This window comes from Tenrec ecaudatus, chromosome 14 (genome assembly GCF_050624435.1).
Source record: "Tenrec ecaudatus isolate mTenEca1 chromosome 14, mTenEca1.hap1, whole genome shotgun sequence".
NCBI classification, from domain to species: Eukaryota; Metazoa; Chordata; class Mammalia; order Afrosoricida; family Tenrecidae; genus Tenrec; species Tenrec ecaudatus.
Window position 1 is genome coordinate 90,899,358 of NC_134543.1, and position 18,357 is coordinate 90,917,714.

Consider the following 18,357-nt stretch of genomic DNA (forward strand, 5'->3'; position numbering starts at 1 on the left):
ACTAAGTCCACATGGAAGAAGCAAGCCAGCCTATGTGATCCAAGGATTGTAAATAAAATAATCCAAATCCAAAGGAGAGAATGGTATCAGAGCTTAAATTGTGATCACTTGGTTTGTAGAGGGCTGTGGATGACAGTGGGATTCCAAAATTCATTGGCGGGGCTACACATGGATTAAGCCTCTGGTGACTCCCCTCTGATCATAGTTCAGTGATATGAATAGTCATGTTAACAGACAGAGAGAATTGTAAAGTCCACTATGGCAGATAGAGTTCAGTTAACATGTAACATTTTCTCATTTGATCTCCCTTCTGACCACTTTAAAATGTTTCCGGTTTTTTGTTTTTTTACAAAGTGAAAAGGAAATGCACTTGAATTAAGCCTCTGGTAAACCCCCTCTGACCATGGATGAGGACGGGATCACCTTGCTAACATGCAGAATTGATTGGAAAATGGATGGCCGCAGATGCTGTTAGGTTAGAATTTAGCACCCTATCACTCGACAGCCCTTATGATCCATTTTTAATTTGCTCTGGTTTTCAATATTTTCTGCTTTCTTTTTGATTGCTGTTTTATGTTGTACTTTGTTATTGCTGTGGCAGAGGAGGTTGCGGGGGAAAATGGGGAGTTAATAACAATGAGTCCAAGAATGAAGAAAATGTTCTAAAACTGATGGTGGTGGAAGACCATACAACTCTTCTTGATGTGATTGACTGTTGACTTGTCTGATTTGTGAATTATATGCCGATAGAAGTGTTGGGGTGGGGAAAGGTTAGGCATGCGACTGCTAATCAAAATGTGGCAGACACCACAGAAGGTGGTCCTCACGATCTGGCTCCCAAAGCCCACCGCCCCGGAAACTCTGGAGGAGTCTGACCCTGTGACATGGGGGGTCACCTGAGCTGAAACAGACTCCAGGACAACTGGGTTGGTTTTGGTTTTCCTGTGACAAAGGAAGTGTCGTGTACCCTTGCTCTGCGATCACGACCAGTTTAAGACAAAAGAAAACCGAGAAACATGGAAACAAAGAGAAGAGTCTGATTTATTGGCTGCTCTTTGGGAAAGAATATTTAGCATGTTACTGAGGTGAGAATTAAATTCTAGTTACAGATGTATAAAACTTTAAACCAAACAGGCTTTTATGAGACTATCAAATCCCCTCTAAACCTTATACAAAGCCAGGGACCTCATCGTCTAAGCAATGCTTCGTTATCCCATGGTTAAAGCATGCATAATACACAATGCAGTTGATATGAAATATCTCACGGGAATGACAAATCAATAGTGAGCTACTTTCACTCTTCAATATTATCTGGTCATTTAAAAATGCTCTGCACATACACCTTCCACGTCTCCTTAAAAGGACTTCAGCTGTGCACTATTTTTAAGTATGGGTTCTTTGTGGCCACTCATCATACGTCTTCCCAATAGCTTTCAACATTTTCCTTACGGCTTCTTTAGAAATGGTACCCTTTAAGGCACATTCGATTAAAAACTCGGGTCTTCCCTCTGTAACACACGTTCGGGTCATAAACAGTTCAGTACACGAACTGTCAACACGGACTGTTCCCTTACCTGAAGTCCCAGGTTAAAAGCCTCTGACAGCATGTGAGGGTAAGTAAAAAAGTATTGCTACAAAAATCACAGAAACTTTTCTTAAACCGCAAATCTAAATGTGAAGCGATTATTTCTCAACATATCCTCCACTTAGGTCTATGCACTCCTGAAGGTATTTCCATCTCCTTAATCTTTTCCTCTCTGATTACACTACATCAGAACGGCAGTTTGGGCACCCCAGGGGACTCTTAATTGTGTTCCTTTTGAATGTCCTTTGAGTTTTAGTAACAAAAAGAAGTCTGAAGGGGCACGATCCGAGATGCGGGGTGGACGAGGCAAGGATTCCCAGTGAATGTCTCACCGGCTGTCACTGCTGGCCTCAAACAATAACCAGGTGCTCTGTCATGATGGCAGGAGGTAATTCCTCTGTGCAATTTTCCCGGCTTTTGACTCACCCACGCAATTTTCCATTTTCTTAAAAGTTGTTCTTAATAAGCCCCCATGATTGTCCTGTGTCCTTTGAGAAATCCTGTCAAGAGAACCCCTAGGGGATCCCTCACAAACCATGGCTATAACTGCCTGAGCTGCCTTCTCTGCCTCATCCCTACATGGCCCGGCAGATTGCTTCCCAAGCCCGTCGGGGTGGGGCCTTTTGTTTACCAGCCCCCGCAGACTAGGACGACCGTGTGACCAAGAGAACTTGTGTGCAGCTGTCCACCGATTGCAGACACCTGTCTTAACACGTTTCACTTGGCATCAGCCTGGGCACGAGGGGCTGGAATCACAGGAGCAGTACTTCCCGCCTTTCCCTCCCACCGGGGCCAGCATCCTTGCTCAACTCCCAGGAAGCTAGGTAGAGGAGGTCAAACAAAATGCTGGACATCACAGTGACCAAACGCTTTGAATAATTACATTAAATAACCATAACTTTTTTAACTATTCACATTCCACACAGTGGAAATTATCCTTTCCTTCAGATTTTTTTTGCTTACATTTTCAACTTTGAAGAACGACAGTAACAAAGAAACAACTTACAGGCTTACAAAATGTGTTTCGCTCTTTTAATGCCAAGCCCAAAGCGTACATCATAAAATTCCTATCTGGTGTTTGGCATTAGTTTGACAGGAAAGATGGAGATCGCAAATATCTTGCCATAAAAAAATATCCTACTATAATAACGAGAAATATATATATCATTACATCATCGGTGACTCCAATACAATAGGTAACAAATATGGCATTTTCAATACATGTTAGAAGACACGCCATACTTGTGCCAGTCTTGAAAGAGACACAGTAAGCAAAGCAGGCATTTCTCTCTTGGGCAAGAGCTTCACTGCAGGGCAGTGATGCTGCTGATTATCTCCGTACAGTTAATTTTGAGGCAATTCTCTTTACCCGAGCCAAAGCTGACTTACATGCAAGCCTGTGGGACAAGCTACTAACAGAAGAATCCTGCTGCCAACTTCAGTCATCTCTTTTAACAAAATCGCCTGCGTGTGGCAGAGTGACATCAGTAACAGAAATGCAGCGTCTGCTGGTGCCGAGTGGCATTTCTCCTCTCTGGTGTGGTTTTGTACGTTCAGCTCGCTCCCTCTGCCCAACCCTCGCAATTCCCAGCTTAGCCTTTGTGTGCTTAATTAAATCCATTCCGTGCTTTCGAGTGGGGGATGTGGGCGGTACATTGATTTGGGGGCAAAGACAGGGGCACACGGGGTAGATAAGACACACAGACTCAAGTGTTAGCATAGATGTGCCTGATCTAGAACCATCCCTTGTGCGTTCTCAAAGGTTCAACATTGGATTCGGCCCCTTGGTCTCGAAGCATGGCGCCTGTTTAGTTGTTAGACGGGAAAGCACTATGGGACCAAAATGAAAACAGCATCTTCTTTTCGATGATCCTTGGCCGGTGGTGCCCAGGAGAGGCAACTGCATCTCAGGTCCACCGTGTTTGTTTCCCATTTGACTCGTGACTGGGACAGCGAGGGGCTGTGAAGAGACAGGGCAACAAGAGCAGCTGTGGGAGGTGTACCTAACTTGGACTGGATCAGGAGAGGCTAGGCAAATCCAGAGGGCAGTAAGGTTGGTGACTCGACTTTGCTTTGGACTTTGGGTAAATCCTCAGTTGCCCATGTCGAATCAGAGGCAAGTGCCTATCAGAAAACACTGAAGAGTCACAAAGTTACGCCAATCCCACCAACGGGGCAACTCATCCTCCTGAGTGGCCAGCTTTTGGAGACACTGCAAGATCCCCGACCTCTCCTCCTGGTTACTATGAACTAACTATACTCCTTCGACAGAGTTCCTAGAGAGTACCAATGGTTAATAAACTTATCTGCTCACCACGAGGTTGGAGGTGCTGGTTCCCCTAGAGGGGCTTCAGAAGAAAGGCCTGGCACTCTAGGTCTGAAAACATAAGCTGTTGGAAGCCCCGAGGGACAGTGCTACCCTGCCGTATGAGGTCTCTGAATCAGAATCCATTCCACTGCAACACATTCGCTGCAGTAATCATTTCCTTACTGTCTCTTTTGTCTGGTTCTCTCTCCACTACAGCTGGAAGGCAGGAAACATCACAGGGCAAGACCTGGACTCTGTCATCGCAGATGGGTTCTTTTCGATCAGGGATACTCCCAGGAGGTAGAGCCTCTAGGAGACAAGGTCATGGCTCTCAGAAACATTATGCAGATTCATAACATGGGAACGAGGGGATTTTACCCAAGCGGAGGGATAGCTATTAGGACCTTTGGTCTAATAGGACTGTATCTTTGGGGGTTCTGAGCTATAACTCTTGCCCACCTGAGGAGCCATTGGGTTTGACTTCTTTACCTGTTTCTGAAAATAGGAGTGGCCAATGCTTATCATACCTTATGTTTGGGGCGGGTGGGTGACCGTTTGTCTTAGCCGATCACAGTGTTCCCCAAGGTTTATGATTTGTGGGTACTCTCGTTTCTCTAGGGCTCTGGCTAAAGACCGAAAGGGAAAAAAGCCAAATAAAACAAAACAGAGAAACAACTCTTGCTTTACCATGGGTCTCCCTGTTGACCCAAATTTGGGCCCAACTAGAGCTCACTCTCAATCCCTTCCCTCCTCCGCTTCTCTCTCCTCCTCCAGCCGCCTTCCCCAATGTCTGGAAGAGCTTCACAAACGGAACACACATCCCCACCCCAGTCCATCCATTTTGAGACCAAGACGGGCAGCAAGAACGCAAGCCGGAGCACAGTGAGGAAGGGAGAGGAGAGCACAGCTGGGTGGAGGGCACTTCTAAAGCAGGTCCCTGGCGCCAGCAGCATAGCCTGCTCCAAGAGTGCCTTCGGAAGGGAGAGGCTGGCCCTCTGGAGGGGAGACCCAGGCCCAGGCCGAGGGAGATGGTGCTCCCGCCCTTTGCCTGGGCCTCCGAGCAGTTTGGGCTTCTGGATCAGCCCCAGCCTGGTGGAAGCAGATCCGTGGTGTCCTTGGAAGTGCCCTCCAGGAAAGGATGCTTTGTTTTAGTTCTTTCTGTCCGGCTTCCCGGTGTCTCTGAACCGCCCACAGGCACCATACACACCCGCGCACCTCCACTACCGACAAGCAGGCTCCTGCCAAGAGGCAGCGGTGGTTCTTCGTGCCCTTAGGTTTAAGCCAAGTGAAAATCAAGTTGTGGTGGGTCTGGCTCGGCGCCCGCCTGGGGCTGCAGCCCCCCCCGGGCAGGGCAGGCGGGGTGTGGCGGCTTAATCCAAATCGATGGAGATGCAGCGGCACTGCTTCACCCGGGTGACCCGCTTCTTCTTGGTGGGCGGCTGGAGTTGGGGGCAGTTGAGCGTGACCATCATGGTGGTGAATTTCTTGGGCTTGCAGAAGGAGCAGGACTGAAAGGAGCCCTCCTCCTTGCGGATGTGCCGCGGGATGTAGAAAGAGTTGCACTGGCCGTAGCAGAAGCGGTTAATGATGGTGCGGCTGCTGCAGCCCTCCTCGTGGATGGTCTGCTTCAGCGGCTGCGTTTTGCACCAGTCTCGCTTCAGGTACTTGCGCTCGGTCACATGCAGGGCCTCCTGGCTGGACTCCAGCACCTCCTCCCCGGGCATGGCGGTGCCCCGGCCCTGGCCCCGCCCCCGGTTCCTGGAGCCCGGCTGCTGGGGAGACTGAGTCTGCTCCGAGTCATTGTGCTGGGCCTTGTCTGGAGGGGGGATGGCCCCTTGGGAGCCCTTCTTTTTCCCTTCGGCGGCCGGCAGCAGCGTCCCCAGCAGGAGAAGCAGGGCTCCCACAGCGTAGGCGGTGCGGCTCATGCTAAAAAAAAAGGGGGGGGAGCACGGGTAGGGGAGACAGGAAAAATGGCAAGGTCAATTCATGACAAGACAAGCGAGAGCCGCGAACATCTATCTCAAACTCCCAAAAACCATTTAGACCCACGGCGATCCCTCCTGCGGCAGAGTCGAAATGGTGCTCCCGCGAGCTTTCAATGACGAATGGAGGGAGGGGAGGCAAGTGGTAGATCACCAGCCCCTTCTTAGGAGGCCCCCTTACTAGACAAAACCTCCAAGTCAGCAGCTTTACCCAAAGCCACCTCCCCCTGTCCCTGTGCACCTGTTAAACACCTGTTAATCAAGGTGGTGTCGTGCGTTAAGTGTCAGACTGCCAACTTCCAAGTTGGCAGCTGCTCCGAGGGAGGATGATGATACCACGGCTCCCAGAACGACTGAGTCTGGGACACAGGAAGGAGCTGTTCTATTCCCTCAGAATCAGCTCGGTGGCGACATTTTTGTTACTGTAAAGCATCGTACTTTCTGTAACATTTCATTTGCCCTATTCATATTTCCTCGCTGCCCCCCAATCACTCCAACTCATAGCGACCCTGCAGACAGAGTTCAACTGCCCCTGTGAGTTTCAGAGACTAAATCTTCAAGGACCAGAATGCCCCATCTTTCTCCGGTGGTGCAGCTGATGGTTTCGAACTGTGGACCTCAGAGTTCACAGCCCAACTTGTAACCCACTGCATCACCAGGGCTCCCCTACTGTTCTTATTGTTGGCATTATATTACTGCCACTGGATCATTAAGCTATGCCGTAGCTTGACAAGCAAATAAACCAGCTGACAAAGAGTTAAATGAGTCAGTGTTGGAACTCAGTCAAGGGCTATCTCTCCAATGTTTGAAATCCCACGGGAATTTCCTTTCTGGCTTTGACTTTGTATTAAAGTATATTCCAATAAGTGTATTCATTCATGTGTTTGACAATATCTAGTGAGCTCCTAGGAGACCGGTAGCATAGTGGTTGTGTTAGGCCGCTAACCAAAAGGTCATCAGTTCAAAACCACCAGTGGCTCAGCATGAGAATGGTGGAGCTTTCTACTCCGATAAAGAGTTACAGTCTCAGAAACTCGCAGGAGCAGTCAGTCTACCCTATCCTGTCGGGACTGGCATTGGTTCAATGGCAGTGGGGTTGTGAGTGAGTAAGCTCTTGATACATTGGTGTGGAATTATTGTTACAAGTTTAGGGGAGAACACATTGTCTACCTTTTTTCATGGTAAATATGCATGTAACCAAAACAATCTGACATGTCAATATTCTTCATGTATCCAATTCAGTGACAATAATCATGTCCCTCGTGTTGTTCCGCCATCAACCATCATTATCCATTTCCACATTTGTTCAGTACCCTGAACAGAAATGTCCCTTAAGCAATGAGTTCCCCCTTTTCCCCTCCTCCTGCCCCACTCATGGTGTCACCACTAATAAACTTTGGGGTCCGTCTATAATTGCCTATTCGTGACATGTCACATAAGTGGGATCATACAAAACTTGTCCTTTTGTGACTGACTCATTTTATCCAGCAAAATGTTTTCAAAGTTCATCCATGTTGGGGTTCATAACTTGTTTCCTAAACATGCTGAGGGGCTTCCTTCTCCAAGCAAGGCTTGCCCTTCCTCCCCAGCAAGCCAGAATGTTTCTCAAGCTGTGCCTTGCTGATGTGAAGCCTTATGAGGCGTCTCCTTACTGCCAGGCATTGGAAGGGAAGGACAGACCCAGGACCATCAGGAAGCATTGAGCAGAGGAAGAGCAACTTGACAGAAAGTGAGAACTGATGTCCCAGCCGCTGTCTGACCTTGAGAAGTCAATTTATGTCTCAACAAAGGCTTTCGTCTAAGCAAAGGCAAGCATAATCCCCTCCCACGCCCACCCCTAGTTTGGTGGTACAGACCATTAGATGTAAAAGTGAGAGTCACATGCACCTGAGAGGTAGCCATAGGGGAAGGTGGGCATATTAGGACGATCCCACCATTCATAAGACCCTTTGGTCCTTCACATAGTCTCATGTTGGATTCGGCACAGGAAGTCACGAGATTGGACTTTCCCTATCCTATGACCCACAGTGTTTCTAAGGTGCCCTGCTGGGGCTAGGCATGCGGCTGCTAACTGAAACCTCAGTGATTGAAACCCACACGTTCCTCTGCAGGAGGAAGCACCTGGCGTTGCGCTCTCAGAAAGATGCCAGCCTGGGACACCTTCGTCTCTGTCCGGGATTCCTCGGAGTGGGAATCTACTCAACGACACATTTTCCTACCATTTAAATCGTGCAATCTATCATTCAGTGTGAAATGTCTCTCTCTCTCTCTCTCTCTCTCTCTCTCTCTCTATATATATATATATATATATATATATATATATATATATATATATATATATATATATATAGAGAGAGAGAGAGAGAGAGAGAGAGAGAGAGAGAGAATGGGCAGAACTGGCTGGGCATAGGCAAACTGTAATGCAGGCTGTAGCCATGGTGAGTAAAGGACTGAAGGAGAGACTGAGACCTGGAGCTACACAGGGGTCAGAGAGGCCAAGGGAACATGAACAATGAACAAAGACAGGGAGAGGTGCAGCTAAAACTGGGAAAAATCGGGAAAACAAAGACAGAGAAAAACAAAATGGATAGAATGTAAATAAGAGGGGGGAAATCAAGGCCATGGCCAATTCTAACTCATGGTGGCCCCATATGTTCCAGGGTAAGTGGGATTTTTTGTGTGTTTACATTTTATGGTGCCTTAGGTGGGGGTGGAAGATGTCATCTCCTCATGTTTACTTTCAACAACTTATCAAGCCTCCCCGTTCCATGGGATCTTCTTGGCTGTGATCTTATAAAACCAGATCACCCTGCCACCGGGTGGATTCACACCCCCGGGCCTCAGAGGAGTGGAACGCAGTGTCTGCCATCCAGGTACGATTGTAAAGTGGGGAGTCTTCAGGAAAAGGATAGACAGAGGAGGGGAACCAGGAAGAGAAGCATGTTTTTAAGGCGGGGGGGGGGCGGGGGAGAAGTGTTCATACTATGCAGATTCTCCTAGACCAGTGCTTCCCAAATATGCACAGCAAGCTCATGGGGGTGACTGTGAAAATGCAGGTTTTCCTTCCGTAGGCCGACTTTCCTAGCAAGCAGTTGAGAAGCCAGGCCCGTAGCACTTCCAGGGGACTCAGAGGGAATGACTGAACCATGGACCGAGCCGGTCAATGAAGTCAGTTTCATGTTCCTCACGGAGCCTCCCTCTTCTGGATATCCCACCAGTCTGACTGGTATCTGGACACCCCCCACCTCTTCCTCCCAGGGTTGCCAAGCTAAAGGCTGCAGCTGTAAAACTGTCCTTGCCCTGCTCTCTTGCTGCACATCAGCATGAGCAGTCTGCATGGTCATCACTGCTCCTGCGGTGAGCGCCTTGGCCTACTCTCGTCAACCCTGTAGGACATCGGAGAACTGCCCTGTGGGGTCCCCTGTGCTCTCGCCTTCATGGGAGCAGACTGCCATGCCTTTTCTCCTGAGAGGCTGATGAGGAATTTAAAAAATGACCAACCTTGTGCTTGGCAATCACTTAGCCACTGCACGACCGGAGCTCCTTTGCATAACCTCTCAAAACTCAAACCCACTGCTATCGAGTTGATTCCAACGCATAGTGACCAGCTAGAACAGGGTAGAACTGCCCCAGGGGTGTCCAAGACCGGAACTCTTTACTGGAGTGGTAAGCTTCATCTGTCTCCCTCGGAGTGCCTGGTGGGTTCGAACTGCAGACCTTGGGGTTAGCAATCCATGGAGCCTACACCACCAGGGCTATATGATAACATCTAAGTGCCGTTTATCATCTCAGCCTCACCCCAGCTGTCCAAGAAGTTTGCATTACTCACTAGAGCAGCGATTCTCAACCTGTGGGTCGCAACCCCTTTGGGGGTCAAAAGACCCTTTCACAGGGTTGCCTGATTCATAAAAGTAGCATGAGCTAGCAACAAAATCATTTTATGGTTGGGGGGTCACCACCACATGAGGCACTGTCTTAAGGGTTGAGGCATTAGGAAGGTTGAGAACCACTGCACCGAAGCAATTATCAAAAGGCAAAGGTTACATTTAATCGACCTTCTCTGAGGCGCAGGTCCTGGGCAAGCCAGACCATTACACCCAAGAATAACGAGGAGTGAAAAGAGTCGAGCATTAAAGTTAAAATATCCTTAAAAGGCACCATCTTTCCAACATTCCCCTAGCACTTTGGGGTGAGGACGAACTTGAGCTGATCATGTGACAATTAGCTCCAGCTCTGACTCTTCGGCTCCCTGGCTTCTCTCAGTTTAGGCCAGCCTCCCTGTTCTTCAAACAGAGCCCTCTTTGCCCCCCACAGCAACAAAATAATTCCCCGGCTTTGTCTTACAAAAAAAAATCACTTATTAAAAAACGTTCCGTTGTAAAACAGTGTTGACTTTCTCCAGAGACCAGGATAACTTGAGCCATCTTGTGGGCAAATACAGTGTAAATGTTGGAAGCTTTCACAAGTTTCTCTTGTTTATGCAGTCAGGCCCAGAATCTGAAATAGAACTCAGCCACTGCCCATTTTAAAAGCGGAGCCCAAAGCTGTTCATGCTCCCATCAACCTCCCAACAAATACCTAGTCTGGGCCACGTGAAGGCCTATTCATCCCCATCGCAGGAGGCTCTGGCATGGAGCCTGGCACTCATTGAAAGGAGGGTGTCTGTGTGCCACACTAGTGTCCAGGGACCCCATTCTTTGCTTTTAGAGATGACATCCCACATGCCAATAAGCAGTGCAGCCAAATGCAGGATTTGGGGTTTCTGGCCCACACCATCTGACAAACTCCTTTTAGCCCAGGGGAGTTTCCTAACACTTGCCTTTCTTTCACTAGGAAAGCTCTCCAGCGGATGTCTTGGGTTTTGTCTTCCGATTGGAGTTATCCTCACCCCCCCACCCCCCACCACACCCCCTACGATGTCCATGGCAGAAGCCAACAAGAAAGCAGGGAATTCAGAATCAGTCAGGGGTGGTTTTCAGTTTTAAGTTGGACAGACTTCCTGTTCCTCTGGGAGCACAATATCCCATAAACCAAAGGGATCCAGAAGGGCAAGCTAGTAGGTTTTGTTTTACAAAAATTAAAATTTTTCTCAAGAGAAGACTTATTAGCTCTGCAAAATATTACAAAATGCTCTTTGTGTGTTTGTTTTTTAAATGCCTACCCTTTAGTGATCCTCCATGATGAACGCCAAGCCATTGAGTCCTTCACCATCCTAAACAGAGAGGCGTAGAGGCCATCTTCAAGAATCTCCATCTACAGAGGCCTCAGCGTCTCGGACAGAACCCCGTGCTCTGAAGGGGGCTGGTTATTTTAACAAGAGGGAGGGGAGGAGGAGCACTCACTATGGTTAAGCCACCCTGTGCTCCCCACTCTCAAAACTGGTCTTGATGACTCAGGGATGGAAATGGCAGCTTTTGGCTCTGAACATCCCTCCTGTTTTGCCGCTAAATAGCATCGGCAGGAAGAAAATCAAGGAGATGGAAATTCTTGGAGGGCAGGGGCTGTCTTCTGTTTGACACATCCACGCCTAATAGGAGTCCCCAAGAATATATTTTTTAAAAATTCAAATGCTGATCCAGATTTAAGCTGCCATGAGTCGTCACCCAGGAGCAACCATGAGGTGCAAATATTTGCTGGTAGTTTCCATTTAGGAAACGGCCCGCACGTCATTCAGTTAAAGCTGCATCCTAATGCTCTATTAAACCCTCCCTCGAGTCTCCTTTGCAGACAGTAGTATCCTTCTTTTTCAAACCCTGACTCAACTTCCCCTTCATGCATGTGTGCATCTCCAAGTAAAACGATCCCATTTTCATGCCCAGCTTCCCCCACAGGTATTCTCCGCCAGCATGTTTCACACCACCATCCCACTCCTCTTTCTTCTGTGCCACCCTGAACTCAGGCAAACCCACTGTCACCAAGTCAGTTCTGACTCATAGTGACCACAGAGGACAAACCCTTGCAGAAGCAGTCTCCTCATGTCCCCCTCCCGCAGCAGCTGGTAGGTTTGTCCTTCCAGTCCACTGTCTCAGAGGCATACGTACTCTCAGAGTCTGCCACACCTGACCACGTCCACGGTCATCGGTGCACTGGCTAACTGTACTGCATAAGAGCAAAGATGTCGGATTAAGAACGAAGGTGCACTTGACCCAGACCATGACATTTCCAATCCCTCATATGCTTGTGAAAGCTGGACAGTGAATACAGAAGACTGCAGAACGGAAGCATTTGAATTTTGGTACCAGGAAAAAAAAAACACTGGCAGTACTGTGGACTCCCAGGAGAACAAACAAATCTGTCTGGATGCAGTGCAGCCAGATGCTCCTTAAAAGTGAAGATGGTAAGACCGGGTCTCATGTCCTTGGGCCCTCCTGTCAAGAGAGGCCGGCTTTTGGACAAGGGCACCATGCCAGGTAAAGCGGAGCATCAGCATAAACGACGAGTTGCCCTGACACAGCGGCTGCAACAGCAGCAGCGGGCCCGAGCATGACAGTAACTGTGCGGCACCAGGCAGTGTTTCATTGTTGTACATGGGGCCTCTATTAAGAGTTAGAAGCCACTCAACAGCACCTAACAATAATCAGAAACATCGAATAACTAAACATGGCTAAGGTTGCTTCACAAACATCCAACAAGAACGAATGCTAGAAAGGATGTGGGGGGACTGGAGCCCCACCCACTGTTGGTGGGAATGCGGATGGTGTGACCTGTTGTGGAGTTGTGCACAAACTGGACACAGAACTAGCGTGTGTCCAAGTAATTGCACGTCTAGGCATATTACCCAAAAGACAGTCAAAACACCAAGCCAAATTCATTGCCTTCCAGTCAGTTCGCCTCCTAGCGACTCTACAGGACAGAAGGGAACAGCCCCTGTGGGTTTCTGAGGCTGTCAATCGTTATGGGAGAAAAAGCCTTATTTTAGCCCAGTATATAAACCATGAACCTACCTGGGCTCTACTCAAAAGGCAGCAGACACTAAAAATTACCCCCAAACGATGCTCCTTGTAGTCCCAATGGCCAAAGGGGGAAGAACCTAAATTTCCATCGGCGTGTGAATGGACACACAAAGTATGGTACACACATACAATGAGATAGAGACCACACAGCCAGCAGGGCAAACAGAGTCAGGATACACGCTGCAGTGTGGACAGAGCTTGAAGACATTTGCTGAGTGAAATTAGCCTGTATCAAATGGGCAAATACCGTATGACCTCACTTATTCTCAAACAAGAGAATCCAAATGTACAGAGGAAAAAGTTGCTTTCCAGATGTGGGAAAGCGGGGTAAATGGTGGTGAGAATGTTGCATTGATTAAGGGTAGATTTTCCACAGCCAATTAATGGAATTGCTCTCCATAAATTATATACTTATAAAAAGAATTAGCAAAGCCTGTGTGCTAGATATATTTACAATACTGACACCCCACCCACAAAGGAGTTGCCATGGCTGCTTACGTATAACCGAACGCCTCGAGGAATTGGGTTCCTTCCTTTGGAAATGGAGCTCATGGTTTCGGCAAACATCCCAGCTAATACCGTGCTCAGTGTCCCTGTCCTACTTCCTAGTGCATTGCGCAGTGCCTGTGGTGTTAAACGTGTGTTTAAGTGGCCATCCAGGGCACAGCAGTGGGTTTCTATTCATCTGAAACAACAGGGGTAAAGGAACAGGAATAAGAGGAGAATATGCAATGTGGGACTGATGGAAAAATGGCCTCCTTGATCGGGAGACCAGAAGAACTAGCTGGTTCCCACTACCATTATCGGACATTTCCAACACCGTGTATCAACAGGAAACGCTTGCTCAAAATACAGAACAGAATCACAGACTCTAGACTTTCTGCAGGGTGGATGAAGCCCTGAAAACTATTGTCCTGAGTTCATCTTTAAACCTTCAGCCAAAAATAGCCCCTAAATTCTTAAACCCCGAAAGCCAAACAAGAGTTTAGTTTCACTGGCAAAAAAAAAGTCTGCCTCCAGCATTGTTCTTTCAAGCACTCTCTCTATGGGAACAACTTGATGACAGCAATTTGAATGATTGGATAGGAAACTTAGGGGACATGGAGCAGTGAGTTTATGTAAATGAAGGAGGAACAACCCAGAAAGGAGAGTGAAAGTGACTGCACAACTGGAAGAATGCAATCCTTGCTGCTGAGCTGCCAATCAACCGAAACTGTTGGATCAGTGTCCTTCATTTTTCACACACAGTGCAGCCACGCAAGTAATGCATGCGCATGCCTCGTGCGCACAGACAACCAGCATGGCTGGGCGTGCTCGGGGTGCCAAATTCATATAACACATACGTAGACCCTGTGTTATTTGCATGAAATGTGGAGTGTTTTCCTGTGTGTATTCTCAGCAACAAAATAACTGAAGTGTAGAAGGGAAGCAAGTAGAAATACCAGGCAAGATAACCGACTGTCCTTGCACATCTCATGGATCTATTCCATCCCTCACAGTGGCTCTGAGGACACCATCTTCTAATTCTGGGGAACGCGGGGATAAAAATAGTATGTGTGAGCTGTTTTCAATGTTCTTGACTCCACAGGGGTGGGAGCTGATGTCTTCCGGAAAGCTTACGCCAGTCCCTTTCTGCGCTGTTCTCATCCTATTTCTCATTTTAGCCAACAAACCCGCACAATCCAATTCAAAGGAGTTCTGCGTGGATTTCCAGGAAAGGGAATGGGCAGGAAGCCAGATGTCTGCACCTGAACTTGTGGTTGGGCTCTCCTAATGAATCAAATTTTTTAAATGACTTCAAGCAATTATGCTATAAAATTATCCTTCCAATCTAAAACATAATGGACGTGACAGCAAGTGCCCTGGGGGTAGACGACCATGTTTTAACATCATCGTTCCTTTTTCCAAGGACTAAATCTTAGAGAAGCGCAAAATAGGAGATAGCAAATTGGTTGCTTTTATTTGGACCACTAACTTTTAAAATGATAATCAACTTTTAGAAATGAAGTGGAGAAAGTCTTTACAATATCCTGGGTTGATTTTTTTTTCCCTTCCCAGACAAGGTAATTTTTTTTTGAAAGCTAATCGTTGGTACACTGGTAATGGTGGAGAATAAAGTCACATTCTTCCAGCAGACCTGAGTACCTTAACCACAGGCACAACCTTCCTATTTTAAAGACCATTCAGGCTGAATCAGGCTGGGATCCAGCATCACACAGAGAACAGAGAGGACCACCTGGTGGTTAATTATCTCAGGAGCTCTATGCTCATTGACAGATTTTTGTAGTGAATAATGATTGATTGTATAAAATTCTTAAAGTCAACAGGAAACGAGTTAGAAGGTCATAGTTATTAAATGGTCACTGAATACTACTATGTCAGGGCAATCAACTTCTAGGTCTGTAGCATAACACAAGATTTAAGTTAGTCGTTGAGTGGATGAATTCTAGGCTTCAATTCCAGAACCACCCTGCAAGTGCTGTGCACTACTACTTTTACCAACACCACCTCCAATAAGAAACACTAACCATTGTTTTTTGAGCCTTGCCTGTGTCCGGCATTATGCAACAATTCAGATCGCATTGTCTCACTTATTTTCTCACAACAGCCTATGGGACAGATAAAATGTTCTCTCTTTTACTTATCGGGTCATCTAGATTCAGAAGAGGTTAGGAGTACGTCGAAGGTCATATTGCGGGAGAGACAAGCAGTCTAAAGAAACATCTTTATGCATGCTCTCGACACCAGCACCATCTCTAAGAAGGGACACAGGGATTGGTTTTCTAACGCAGCGGGCTTGTAGAATACTGTAAATCAAATAATGATCGATTTTGTAGCTATGTGAAGAAAGAGACTTCTCTCCTGTCCCAGGCATTCCTGTTGTATTTTGCATTTCTAAGAGCATATGTTAAAACTAAAGAAAATCCCTTTCAGATGTAAGGCGCGGGCTGGCGGTAACACTTCCCTCCCTCCGCTGGATAGCGCCCTCCCCTGGCCTTGCCTTTCTCTGTGCTAGCGCCAGCGCCACAGCTTCCTAAGCACAGATTTCCTTTTTTTTTCTTCCTTCCTTCCTTCCTTCCTTCCTTCCTTCCTTCCTTCCTTTCTTCCTTCCTTAACAAGAATTTCTTGGGAGAAGGGTCTGGGATATAAAAATTCTCAGCATTTTATCAAGCTTTACACTTAAATGAAAATTGGGTTAGTCTTGAACTCGATTTTATCCCTTTCATGTGTAATCACTTTTAGGGAGGCCACACCAGGAGGGTTGGGTCTTCTGTTCTTTCCTGGGTAGCCACTGGGGTGAGGAGTACTTTGGTCAACCAGGATTTCCTATGGAGGGTGGGTTACCAAAACATTTGGTTCAAAGGAAACTTTAAAGAAAATAGAAAACCTGTGAAATTACAAAGTTTACAAAAGACTCTAATTCCGACGGTGACCTAGAGGTTAAACACACACACACACACACACACACACACACACACACAGCCACTGCAGTTCTAAAGGACTCTTAAAATAATTTGTTAATGCTAACAATTTGGAATCATCGACCCCATGACAACTAAGTTTGTCCAGTGACAGTAATCAAACCGCCTACTGTGGTCCATTCGAGGTGTGTGCTGAGGGAGATGAGACTGCCGTTTTCATAACAACGTTTCTGCCTCCCTTTGAAAGCCCGGCTCAATTGCCCCTTCTTGCCTCCTTGCTGAAAAGAAAAATTACAATGGGTGGGGCGAGCCCTGCGCGCGTGAAAGGGCACTCCTCACCCTGAGATGATCGGAGTGATCTTAACCTCTTCTGGGTTATTTATTTAACTTGTGTGTACCGCCGGGCTGGGGGGATGGGGGGACAGTCACTATTCGGGGGTCCCTGGGACAGCTTAAAACCCTTGCGACCCACTTGACACAGCGATTGTTTTATTTAACTCGTGTCCTGGCACCATCTCCAAAGGGAACATAAACAGTGGCGCACACCGCTCGGATTTGCTCTTGGCAGCGGGAGATCCAATTACCTACGGGCAGGCGGCAGCCTCTCTCGGCCCCCTCCCCCGAACACTGTAAGACGCGATTTTAACCCCTAACATCGACATTCGATTTGCGGCGCTCTCCCAAGGGCCCAGATTCCCAGCTGGCCGCGGAGAGCAGCCAGTCTCGGCGAAGGGCGCGTAGGCAAACCCGGGATGGGCGCGCAGAGCCTGCTCACCCTCCGCGTCCCAGGACCCTTAGCGGACGCCGCGAGGAGGAGAAACGTCCCCGGGCTAGGGCACCCCGCCGCGGCGCCAGGCCCAGAAGACAGTACTGCCAGGCGCTATGGGCGAACTCCTCTGTTCAGCGCAAGCCTGGCGGCTACAGACGTCTCCAGGGCACCAGGTGACAGCCCGACCGCTGCCCGGCCTGGCCCCCACCCGCGGCAGAGCGCTCAGAGCCGGGGAAAGCATCGCGGTGCGTGGGACCGCGGCGATGGGGGCTCCGGACCCGGACACCAGCCTCCTGCTGCCAGTCCCGCGTCGTCCGTCGTGGGCGCTGCCCTGAGAGGGAGGCGAGGCTGGGCCTCTAGGGCAGACGTTGCGTGCGGAAGGGGCACTGGGCGGGTGGTCGCTGCCCGGTGCCTGGACCTGGCTTTCCTGAGGCGTTCGGCACAGGCACTCGGGGAACCGGGAGAGGCTCGGCCCGGGGAGGGAGCGCCCCTGGGTACGCTGCCTGCAGGGTGAGCCCTGGGCGCGCGCAGGACTCCCGCGTGCCCGCTGCGCACCGTATTCCAGCGGACCACACACCACCATTGGGGTCCTCCGCTCTTGGCGGCGCGCGCCCACCCGCGGCTCCGTCTCACCCCGGGCACGAGAGAAGGGGCCAAACCCCGATTCCCAGGACCCGGGGCGCACCGCAGGATGGCCCCTGGGCCTCAGAAGAGCACCCCGGCGTCACCAGTGGCCGGGCAGGGCCTTGGACATCTGGGCCTCTCTCCGAGGATCTTGCCCCTCGGTAGTGGCGCAGCGGCAGGTTCTCACGATCCTGCTCACTCGGGGCTGCCCCCCGCCACCCCGCTCCCAGCCTCGCTGCGCTACCCCTCTCACGGGCGCGGCTCCCAAGGGCACCAAACGCCAGCGAGGGGGGCTCCAGGGTTCCAAGTGAGACGGGGGCTCAGCCCGTCCCGTCTTGACACTCCTGCCCCTTCCCTTGGCTGCAGACCGAGCCCCGCGAGGTCACCGCAGGGGCGACCTCTCCGGCAGAGACCCGGCGGCGCCGCGCGCGGCCCTCGGGCGCCCTGCACGGGCACCGGCGCGGGAGGCGGCGTGGGCGTTGGCGGGCCCCTGCCCGGCGCCTGGGCGCTCACCTGTCACTGCGGCGGGTCTTCCGGGCCGGCGCTGGGGACACGTGGCGCGGGGTGCGGCCGCGGCCGGAGCCGCCGGGGCTCAGCGCGGGGTCAGCTGGACAGGGAGCGACGCTCAGGCTGCGCGCTGGGTCGCCCGGTCCGCGGAGGGCGCCCCGAGTGCCGGGCATCGCGCCGTCCCCCGTTTAAATGCCGGCGGCGGAG

The 18,357-nt window shown here is 49.5% G+C and overlaps 1 protein-coding gene across 1 annotated transcript; it reads right to left on the reverse strand.

The window, feature by feature from the left end:
- Positions 1-1,017: 1,017 nt before the first annotated feature.
- Positions 1,018-18,299, reverse strand: GREM1 (gremlin 1, DAN family BMP antagonist). The gene is made up of 2 exons (XM_075531491.1): positions 18,157-18,299; positions 1,018-5,819 (listed from the first exon to the last, which is right to left on the reverse strand). The coding sequence occupies exon 2, from the start codon at positions 5,816-5,818 to the stop codon at positions 5,264-5,266; it is 555 nt and encodes a 184-aa protein (XP_075387606.1). The 5' UTR covers position 5,819; positions 18,157-18,299; the 3' UTR covers positions 1,018-5,263.
- Positions 18,300-18,357: the final 58 nt, after the last annotated feature.